General features: G+C 34.3%; 1 protein-coding gene across 3 annotated transcripts in view; it reads right to left on the bottom strand.

Annotated features, from left to right (window-relative positions):
• Nucleotides 1-1,302: 1,302 nt before the first annotated feature.
• The window catches only part of LOC108119896 (uncharacterized), a 51,711-nt gene continuing 40,674 nt past the window's right edge, over nucleotides 1,303-12,339 (bottom strand). For all 3 annotated transcript variants that reach the window (XM_043213407.1, XM_043213409.2, XM_043213408.2), the window contains one exon: nucleotides 1,303-2,334. In XM_043213407.1, coding sequence (XP_043069342.1) covers nucleotides 2,086-2,334 — 249 coding nt within the window. In that variant the 3' untranslated portion in view covers nucleotides 1,303-2,085. The remainder of the gene's footprint in view (nucleotides 2,335-12,339) is intronic.

Below are 12,339 nucleotides of genomic sequence, written 5' to 3' on the forward strand. Positions count from 1 at the left end.
GCCACATGGATGGAAAAAAAATTCTCGCACAAATGTATTGGTGATTTTTTGCATTGGTATGGGAGTTTTCTCTTCCGTATGCAGAGCTTGGGCACCACTGTCGTAGAAGTATTGCAAAATATGACGGATTGAAAAACTACGGATATGACAGATTTCCGCCAAAACTTTAAAGCGTGCCTGTAGACTACTCAGTTTCACCAAGCTCTGAAACCGAAATCCAATTTTGTAAAGGACAATGATGCACTGAAAATTTCTGTGAATACCGTTGTTCTTCTAAGCTTGCATCTTATAGAAAGAAAACTAGAAAAATTTTTCAAAATTACCAAAAACATGTTACTATTGTTGAATATATATTTTATTACAATTTAATTTACAACATTTTTACAATAAAATTATACATTTTTCTTAATAAAAATTTAGGTCGATTGAATCAGATTTCTTAAACATCAACCATGCGTAGATAATTTAAAGTTTAAAATGTTTTTAAGGGTCTCATGTGTATTTATACATTTGTAGCATGTAATAAATTCTCAAATAGTATTGTCATTGATTATGTATACTTTTTTAATTATTGTCCATTACCGTTCACCGATCTAAAATTTTAAACATTTAAGATAGGCATCACTTCTTATGAATTATACAAATTTTATAGTCATGTATGTTTGTACATTTATTACCACACATACATATAATATATTTTCTTGTTTATAGGTTATTCTTAGAAATTGTATCTACGTTATAGATTGTGATATGTTTTTAGTTTATGGTTTTTACAGTTACCTACATATTTATATAGAATAAATCTTTGGTAAGTCTTTGGTAAAAGAACTTACACATATGTATAAATGTTTTATGTAAGTCAAATCAACATTGAGTATCGCTCATTTACTAAAAGTATACATACATATGTACGCATTTATGTATATATGTACATACATATGTATATAAGTATTTACAAAAACATACACTGCGACCCTAACTCCTAGCATCAACCTCTTTAATTCCAATATTTAATAACAAGAAAATTAACATTTTAATTAGTTCATAAGTTTGGCACCAAGCCATTTAAAATGGATTTATTAATTTAAATGGCAAAATTAGAATATCCTCTGCAAGCGTATAATAACTTTTATTATGAATACTTAATTTATAAAAATTAAAGAATATATTATTTATAGCTTATTTTTAACAAAAGATCAAAAACAAAATTTTATTTTCAACTCCTTATCTCAAAAACTATATTTATCTTTATTGTCCAAATTTGAAAAAAAATCAAAATTGTTCAGAGAAGCTTATTTGCTTATTTGCTTATTTGCCTGTTATATGCTACTCAATATTTAAACTATCAAAATACAATTAATTAACATTCTGCGTTAGTTTGGGAAACCCATTTTATCCCTAGTCGTCTTTTTCATCATATATTTTGAAAAATTTATTTGAAAAATGATCTTTAAAATAAAAAAAGTGTTTAAAATAATATAATATACCCAACTTGTATAGTAGTGTATTACTTGACAAAAAATATACAAAATGTCTATTTTTTATCTTTTTAGTGAATCTTGTGTGGACCTATCGAAGATAGGAAGATTACATTCCTGCACAATTCACTTAAAAAAATGGATTTTTGACTTGATTTTTTACTAGATCTTCTAGTAAATGAGCGATAAAAGCATGTGATATCGTATCCTATCTTAAAATTGATTGTTAGGCGCTGCAACAATAAAAGAATAAAAATAACTTATAGTATTTATAAGTGGACATGAAAGTTAAAAACCATCCATTAAAACAATCCAGTTTAATAAATAAATCTTTTCAAAGAAATCTATTAAAAAAAAAATATGCCATTTAATAAATTTTTTTTTTTGACCGTCCTCTGAACGAATGTTTTGAAACTGGAATATTCCTTCTTACCGTGTTGTATAATTTTTAAATTCATTAACTATGTATATTTATTTAAAGATAACTGTTTTTTTATTTAATATAATTAAATATATTTACAATGAATATTTGTTTAAATGTTATTTTTTGTTTAATAAAGAGACTCCATTTTTTTACAAACCTATGCAGAAACACTGAAAACACTCCTTATTCATTTTCATACTTAGAAAATTCAAACTTTAATTGTGCAGATTCCGGTATTATGTGATTAAGCCAATTTATTTCATTGTTGTTATTAATCTTTGTAAAGTGGGAATCATCATTGAACCATTCCATGGGGATTAACTCATTTTCCTCAGATGACCGGTTTTTTTTTTGCATGTTCCTTAACAATTCGATCGATGGAGATGTCATAAAGCCTCTTGCAATGCGATGAAAATTTTCATTTTCTTTTGGCTATAAAAAAAATTTAAATCATATGCTTATTATTATATTTAAATTATGGTTTTAATGTAATTAAAATTTGGTTAAGTGTGTTCCGACTGCGCAAAGGATAAGCAACGGCCACTTTTTGTGGTTAAAAATCATTTTTTTAAAGTCCTTAATATAAGGATCTAAAAACGTCATTACGTTCATATCTAAAAAGTAAACAGACTAATCCACTGTAAAGATAAAAGCTAAAGTTTGACAAGCAAATTGTTGGCTTTTTTCATATCTTTAAATGTGAACTAAAATAAAAAAATAAAATAAAATTTACCCTAAAATTTAGAAATTCACCATAAAACATACATTCTAAATACAAGAAAAAATTTCTAGTTTCTAGAAAAAATTTTCTGAAAACAAGGAAAATTTCTTAAATCAAAGAAGATTTTCTCAAATATAGAAATAGTCGCCATAAACTGAAATCGCCCTACAAACAAGAAAATGTTTCTATAATTAATGAAAATTATGACTTATTTTCAGGAACTATTTTTTTAATAATAGAAAGGCTCACCATGAAAGAAACTAACCCTAAAAAGTAGAAAACTGTTTCTACAATATTCTAGAAATACAAATACAAGAAAGGAAATTCCTTTCTAAAAACGCACAGTGTTACCCTTTAATTTAGGTAACCCTAGAAAATGGAAATATATTGTTTCATTTAGAATTTTTTTTATATTTTATCTCTGTCAGTGGTCGGCACCCAATACATTGATATGATTTTAACGCATTAGTATTAGTATAGCAGAAAGCAGAAAGTAGGCTCTGAGCATGACGCGCCATGACGTTCCACACACTTATACTGTGTATGTGGCAGAGCACGGGAAGATAAATGCAGACTGATCTATATTATATTTTATATATAAAGCTTAAACATGTTAAATACAAAAAATTATGTTAAGAAATAATGTAACGATATTTGAACTATCAAATATCGCACAAACAACGGAGTCTTTCTTCTCTAAGATGTTGACATTACAAGTTTATTGAAAAGTTTATTTAACAAGTGCTAATGGATTTCTTGCTGAACAAGTTAAACTGAGACTTGTGAGACTAAAACCATTCCGTCAACAAAGCGAAGGGTAAAAAGGCAATAATTACACTACCTTAAAACATGTTTTAAAACATTCACGATTAAATAGTATATTGATATATTTATATCGCAAGAATAATTGACGTGATTTTTCCACATATAAAAAGGACGCACATGGTTTACGCTATTCTAGTCCCCACCAAAAGGGGAAAACGTGGTGCTTCTGGAAATTTATAAGTCAAGTATACAATTCAAGATTCGAGGGTTAAATTTATTATATACCATAAATAAAGTCTTATGTGAAAGTAAGAACTGAAGAGAGCTATCAAAGGAAACAAATATAAGTGTAAAAATAATGTAAAAATATGTAAATGTAAGATGTAATAAGTAATGTAAGATGTAGAAAAAAAAGTTCTAGTATTTAGAAAAGTTTACCCTTAATTGTTTATATTGTAGAAAGGGTTTTCTTAATTTTAGGGCGCGTTGCCCTGGGGCTTAGAAAAAAGTCGCCATGAAATCAAGACTTTTTTTCTTGAGAATGGTTACCCTGCAGATCAGTGAAGCTGGAAAACTGAAGCGAAATGGATAAAGGAAATGTGTATGCAGTAAGCAGCCAAATCAGGCCCTCCTCTCCTTCTTTTATTTTCGGAAAATGAGCCGTGGGATATAAAAAAATGTTTCATCAAATATTAGTGGGATATACAAGAGATTTTTCATCAAATATTAATACAGCAATAGGATAGTTGCGCTCAGAGATTTCTATGAAGGCAAGAAGATGACCGAAAGGACTCGGAAATCTATGAGATGACATGAGAGATGGCGTTTCTAGGTACGTGCACACTGATCCCCGGTACCACTAAGTGGACCGTTACGCAGACAGCTTCGCAGACGAGGATGAAGCTATGGCCCTTAAAACGGTAAGATATATGCAAGTGCCGGTTTAGATCTGTGTCGGTTTTCTTTCAGTTCGGCAGGAGTGGTCAGAGCCTTAAATCTGCTAGACACCTACAAGAACGTCGAGTGGACCAAATCGCAAGAAAAAGTATTGGGAATGTATTGGCATCCGGCCACAGATGACGTCAGACTCTGCGTCAAATTCTATCGGGTTCACAGGAAGGAGCTCCTTAGCCTTGTGAAGTCCACTAGGAACACGGCTGATGAACACTGTGAAATCGAAACATAGTATGGAGATAAACGGATGTGTACTTTAGATGGATTTCGAAACCGTGCTGCCCTGGATAAGCAGCACCTACCGGCGGTACAAGCAGTTTGTTTGAAACCTCTTGTCAGAAATCTTAAAGTTGACGGGAGTATCCTAATAAAGACGGGTACCAACTGCCGAAAACGTGGAAGACGACGGAATCAGGCTGCAACGAATTCGGCCAACGAAGGCCGAATTATTTATCTACAGGTTCCTGCATCATCGCTTTGAGGAACTTCGTGAGCCACTGAGGGTGGTGCTTGGGAAAGGATGGTCCTGTCCGTCAGGAGGTGTTGGACCTTACGATGAGGATAAACGAGTGGATCGAAGCGGAGAACTTAGTCAATTCTCGCTTACTAGTGCACTTGCCAGTCACAGTGAAAAGAAGGAATGGCGAGTAACCAGGATTATTAGAGACCGCTTCTGGAAGCGAAGGGTGGACTAGCATTTGATTCTCTTCTGCACATGTAGAAATGGTGCGAGCACGTGGAGCCCCTGCGTCGAGGAAACTTGGTGTCTATTTTTGATCCGGTCATACCGAGAGAGTGGAAACGAGTCATTGTGGAGGAGGTGTGCACTGGAGTAGATGGTGCTAAACGCAACTCCTGGGATTAAGTTCGGCCTGACTCCTCTTAAAATTTTCCGATTTTTCTTAACTTTAATTTGTATATACCATATGTATTAGTATAAGCCATTGGGGTATTTTGGCATCAAAACCAGAAAACATTGATGAACTGGCGCTAGAACAAGATTTCCGGTTTGGGGGTTGGGAGTGAGAGTGGCTAAGTTTTGACACAAACTTGATCTACGTTGTTACTATCAAGTTCCGATTCGGGATGCTCAATCTCTAATAATCTCCAAAATCCATCCATTAATAATTTAAACATTTTAGTATGGAAATCAGTATGTAAATATCAATAACTTTTTTAAAAATCGAACGCTGAGCTGAATTTTATCTCTGTGACTATCCGCTGTAATTGTTGCAAGCGAAACAATAAAAATCAGGGACCGTAATCATTATGATTTTAATTTTAAGAATTACGAAGTTATTATTATTCTCTGAGTGAAAAAAATAATCCATGAATAATAATTATTTTTGATTTTTTTTTTCGCTCAAAAATATCACTCATATCATGATTTTGCGCTATGTATTAGATTTTTTTGATTTTTGACTGCATATCTCATCAGACAATATAAAAAGGTACCATGAATATGAAGATTTTTATACCCTTGCAGAGGGTATTATAATTTTGGTCAAAAGTGTGCAACGCAGTGAAGGAGACATCTCCGACCCTATAAAGTATATATATTCTTGATCAGGATCACGTCCTGAGTTGATATGAGCATGTCCGTCGGTCCGTCTGTCCGTCTGTCTGTCTGTTTCTACGCGAACTAGTCTCTCAGTTTTAAAGCTATCGACTTGAAACTTTGCACACACCCTTCTTTTCTTTGCACGCAGTATATAAGTCGGAACGACGAGAATCGGCCGACTATATCCTATAGCTGCCATATGACTGATTGATCGGAAATGGTATAACTTCGGTGTTTTTAGAGTGAGAGAATTTTTTACACGAGCGCAAATTTTACACGAGCGCTATTTTTGGCAAAATAATACGACATGCCAAATTTCATAAGGATCGGCCGACTATATCCTATAGCTGCCATATAACTGAACGATCGGAAATGACCCAACTTTCGTGTTTTTGAAGATAGAAAGCTGGAGCTTGGTACAGATTATATTCTTAGTTAGTTAATCCGACCTACCAAATTTCATACCGATCGGCCGACTATATCTTATAGCTGCCATATAACTGAACTAGTTATGTGGAAATAGTTTTTGGTTTAAATACCAACTTTGGTATTTTTGAAGATAGAAGCTTGAGACTTTTTTTTTAGATTTTCTATTGTAATAACTTGGATTATATATTCATATTCCTATAAGGATCGGCCAACTATATCCGATGTTTGCGATATATATCCGGTTTTAACTGCAAGGGTATATAAACTTCGGCTCCACCCGAAGTTAGCTTTCCTTTCTTGTGTATATTAAAAAATACTTGACTCTAAAGCTTCAGATTTTAATTTTTCAATTATACAATTTTGACAATTGACATTGACAATTTTCACGTTAAAAACAAATATCTTTGAAAGCTCGGTTCAATAAATCATTATAATTTTCGTAGATGGCCATGACATTTAAAAAAATGATATTCAAAGTTCCTTATTAATTAAAAATAAAAAGCTTAAATATTTATAAAGAATTCATTAAAATGTTGTCGGACTTTTCCTTAATGGAAATTATTAAAATATGGCATGCTGTACAAGTTTCAATAAGAAATCTTCCATAGAAAAATTGGTTTCTATGATTCATAGCAGTTTTATATTAAATTTTTCCAACTTTTAGTGGTACGAAGGGGTGATAGTGAAAAAATCATAGTGATAAATGGTACCTCTATATATGGGGTCTAAGGAGATAAGCAGTCAAATATCAAGAAAATGATAATCCTGATAAAAAAAATCGTTAAAGCTTCTAATGGAAAAACAAAAGTTAATAATGTTCCTTTTTCTGTAAGAATGGCAGGACCTTTAGCCAATGATTTTGATAATAATATCATTTATATGACCATTAGGAGCACCCGATAATAAAATTTTTAGGCGAATATTAGAATATCTATTTTATGTACAGCTAATTGAGGCCAACTCCAAGCACACTTAGGAGTCCTTCGGGTGGAAGCCCTCAAGGCCAGATACTAGGGACCACCCTTATTCCGAGAGCCCCGCACTTCTCGCATGTAATCCCAAAATCGACGGCAGATAGACCAGCAAATTAACTCTATAATAGTTGAGTGAAGGAGATTGATCTCAGCATTTAGGAGCACTTGTCCAGCTAAATTTGAAGCTGCTAAATCCCGTTAGCCTTTGGAAAAGTCCCAGCTTAGGGAATTATTGAAAGGGGATGCCAGCAGCTCAGCATCTTTAGGCCATGGCGGTCATTTCCTTACTTTATCATTTCACCACCTGAATTATCGTAAATAATGGAAATATATAGTATATAGTTGTATATCAGTCTGCATCTAGCTTTCTTTGCGGTCGGACCTTTACTATTTCGCTCATGTCACATCTCGTTTGCACCGAGTGCAGTTCAGAAGTTACTGCTACCAAACTTCTATGCCTTCTGTGCCTACCACACCGCCTGGGTAGATTTGCACCTGGAGGCTATAAAATTACTTATTAACATTCCGAACTTAATGTGGCAGTGTGATAACTCCGTCATTGGAAATGATTTGCATTCCAAAATTGATTAACTTAATCATAAGGTTCTGTATCTAGAATCCTTTTTAGAAAGCCTTAAAGCCAAAGTGGATCATGCTCTAATAAATGGAGCGGCTGAACTCGCTGGGCCCGATGTCTCTACTGCTGGCATTTTGTTGCTCCCTCTTCTACTCCTAGCAGCACTGGGAGCAAAAAGGCTACAATGGGACAGCCCCAAACGGTGGCTGTCCAACAACAGCGAGCAGCCCAGAAGACTAAAAAGGACACACCCGCTGGACCTCCCCTTACTACTCTAATTTATTTCTACCATATTAATATTTAAAATTATCTATAAGTGAAGTTTATGTGATAACATTTAATGGTTGTTCCTAATGGACAGTTTTAAATAAACGTTACCCTGCTATTACAAAAAATAACTTAGTGCTGGGCTTTATGAAGAGGCACCAGGAACAATTCAATAGTCCACATTCGAGCCTCAGCGTCTACGTTGTATTTGTTCGGTCGAGGCAGGAATAGGCTTCGATCACCAGAAGACTTTCTTCGACTCCAGAAGAAATTTTTAAAATTTGAACTTCTGCCTCTAAGGATTCTGGATCCTCTATCTTTCGGATTAGGATCCTCTATCTCTATCTTCTATAGAGCCGCTGCCTTCTTCTCAATGTTTTCAATTTGGAGGATCGGCGTACTGTGGCAGCTTTAGCTTTTGTGAATAATGTAGTCGTTGATAACATTGATTGCCTTTTTTTCCTGGGACTTATTAATTTTAATGTTCCCTCGTACCTTTGCCCCCTTTTGGTTTAGGTGTCACATAATCTTCTAAATAAGCAGATTAAGCGGGCTTTTTCATATTTTAAGTGGGGCTCTGATAGGGGTGTTTCCAAAGGATTGATAATCAGGCACCTAGTATGTTTGTATTCGTATTGTATTATTATTTACTAGTTTGTAAGTTGTTATTATGCAACTATGTTAGGATTCATCCGTTGGCGGAAATAAACAAATAAATAAGGAAAACATTCATAGGGAACTTGGTATCCTCGCAGTAAAAGACGAACTTGAGAAAAAATTGATACTTTATCAAGCAAATAAAAATATCTCCCAATGGGTAAAATTCCGCCTCGCTCGCGGATTGAATCATGTTTCAAGCAGAATCATCGATGCTAAGAATTTCCAAGTGTTAAAGAACATCTAACTTTGTGCCAGACAACACGACTGTTAGCTATGTCACGATTGTAAGATTTAATCAACTTATTGTTAGACTCGAGTAAAGAGTAAATAAGTATAATAATAAAATTCAATACGTAACAGAAAGAAAAAAAATTGGCAAAAATAAAAATGGCCAACACTCTATACGTACATACCGATATATGTATATTTTTCGTGAAGGTGTTCTCCAGATTCAATATAATTTTCTGACCCAGCTTAATTGACGAATTGGCTAAACTTAATTTTAAATTTATTTAGCGTAGGCTTATCTTCTCGGCTGTTCTTGCTCTTCTTCCTTTTAATAGTGTTGATAATAGGGATTGACTGTGCAGTCAAGCACATCGAACTAGTTCAATAGTTCGGTCGAGATCGATAACTTTTCTAATAACATTGTTTCCGATAACGTTGGTTTACAAACTGAACTTAGCTGCTACTAATATGCTTCAACCAACCTATTAGGATATATCGTAGACCCATAAGTCTCCTAGGGAAAATCCTCAAGATAATCATCGTTGACGCCATCAAAGCCGTGACCGATACGGCGGAAGCTGCCATCGCTGAAATTGATCTTGAATCAATCCGTGATCTCGGATTGCGCATATTCGTTTAATCATAGCATAAACGTTGTTATTGACTGTTTGGCAATTGTTTGCGATCCCACTAATTATTTGAATCACCTTGGTTCCTGATAACTGTAGTCGCTTAGCAGTTTCTTCCGTAATAAGATTGACTTTCGAGCCTGAATCAAGAAGTGCTTGGACTACCTGGAATCGTCATGATCCATCCAGAATGTGAACTAGAACAGTGAGTACGAGTCTCATTTTGAATAAGTAACCCTTTGTAACAGCAGCTGTGGTGAAGCTGAACGTCTCTTGACGTTGATGCATGTGATGTGCAGCGCTGCTTATGCTGACATTGTAGAAGTGAAGAAGAGCTGATTGGAAAATCTTACACCGCGACGTACATCGTACGATCTTACATCGTACCTAAGCAGCTAAATCAAGGTGCTGCAATTTCACAGACTAAGTTTTGAATTTTCAAACTCACAGACTGAGTTTTAAATGTTCGTCAGTAGTAGTGCGTGACCTTACTTCGGAAAACTCGAATATTCGTCCCAGTTAGGGTCATTCAAACGTCCCAGTCAAACGAATGGTTTTCGTCGTATCGCTACAGCGTCTCATTATCTTATGTCAGAGGTCGGCACGGCCCTATCCCGAGGGCATAGGAAATTTCTCTGCCCGAGCTCTGCCACACACAAACAGTGTAAATGGGTGAAACGTCATGCTCACAGCCTAATTTCTGCTATTCGGAACGAACACTAATGCGTATACTGTCTTATGTTATTAGGAGAATATTAAGATAGACAATATGCACCATTGGTTGTGAACCAAATTGGTGAACGCGGCCTTGAAGGGCTTAATTTTGAGTATTTACCATCGAACTGTGGCAACTTTTGATTTGGTAGTCGAGATGAATGTATTGTAGCTATCGAGTTCAGAAAACTGGCGTTTGCTGAGCTTTATTGTGCTTTTGGCTGTTGCAAAGATGTTTTCTATTTGGATTCTTTCATCATCTGTGTAGATTCTAGAGCTTAGAGTAGAAGTTAAGTAAAGAAGGGAATTCCACTGAACGGGTAGCGGCAGAAACGTTTGAAACCTTCGTGAAATTAGGTTTTGCCCAATCTCCGCTACTTCAATGGCTAATTGCTGACCATTTTGAACGATAGATTGCACTAACGCCACAGGTTATGTGGAAGTATTCTGTAGATCGACGAATTGGATAAACTCCATTTTAACTTTAATTTAGCGTAGGATTATCTTCTTGTCCGTTGCTCTTGTTGTTGCTGTCTGTACTTTAATGCTTTTTCATAATAAAGATAAAAGCAATCGATAACTATTCTTATAATATTCTTACGTTTGTTTACAAACTGAACTTAACTACTACTACTACTACATTTTTATACCTTGCAGAGGGTATGAAAATTTTGTCCAAAAGTGTGCAACGCAGTGAAGGAGACATCCCCTACCGTATAAAGTATATATAATCTTGATCAGGATCACCTCCTGAGTTGATATGAGCATGACCGTCTGTCTGTTTCTACGCAAACTAGTCTATCAGTTTTAAAGCTATTGACTTTGCATGAAACTTTGAAACTTTGCACACCCTTCTTTTTTTTGCACTATATCCTATAGCTGCCATATAACTGAATGATCGGAAATGGTATAACTTTGGTTTTTTTTAGAGTTAGAGAGTTCAAATTTTACACGCTATTTTTGGCAAAATAATACTACATGCCAAAGTTCATAACGATCGGTCGACTATATCTTATAACTGCCATATAACTAAGCGATCGGAAATGGTATTTAGTAGAAATACTAACTTTGGTATTTTTGAAAATAGAAGCTTGGAACGTTTTTTTAAGATATTTTATTGGTTGGTTTTATTATGATATTCTCATATGGATCGATCCAACTATATCCGACTTATGCGATATATATCCGGTTTTAACTTCAAGGGTATATCAACTTCGGCTCCGCCCGAAGTTAGCTTTCCTTTCTTGTTTAAGGATGTAGTATATTTTGATAGTATTGTTTATTATGAATGTACTGTTAAAGTTTCAAATAAAAATATCAAATAATGACAGAGATACAGCCCATAATCGAGAGCGCGCCTACACCGAAAAGTATGAGTTTCTCGGTAGCGTCTAAACTTTAAACGCGTTTTTCTCGAAACGACATTTTTGTGTGCGGCGCAGGTGATTCACAAAATTCTATGGTACCGATCTAGCTGAAATTTGGATATGTTGTTCTAAAAAGTAACACATCTGTCCCGTACTAGAATCATTTATTTTTAATGATTAGTTTTTTTTTTATCATTAATTTAAGATAAATTTTTTTAATTTTTTTTAATTTTTTGTTTTGTGAGTTCGCCATTTTGTTGTTTATTGATGAAAATATTTCATTCTAGTACGGGACAGAGCCATTAGCTTACAAAACAATAATCTATTCTAATTTTATGTTTCGGATGACTCTAGCAGTCGAAATCACCTGCGCCAGGGACCTATCTTTTTTTTTTTATATGCATACTTTGGCATGCTATAAAGTGTATTAAACTACACAAGAATAAATTAAACAAAATATTTTCAAATAGTTTATGATGCTTATAAAAACATATTTGAAAATTGAAACGATCGCATTATTTTTTATTACAAAAAAAATTTTTTGAAATAACCTCTAAAAAGTAGGCCGGCACATGAGACTACATCCTTAAG

The sequence above is a fragment of the Drosophila bipectinata genome, chromosome 4, assembly GCF_030179905.1.
Source record: "Drosophila bipectinata strain 14024-0381.07 chromosome 4, DbipHiC1v2, whole genome shotgun sequence".
Taxonomy (NCBI): domain Eukaryota; kingdom Metazoa; phylum Arthropoda; class Insecta; order Diptera; family Drosophilidae; genus Drosophila; species Drosophila bipectinata.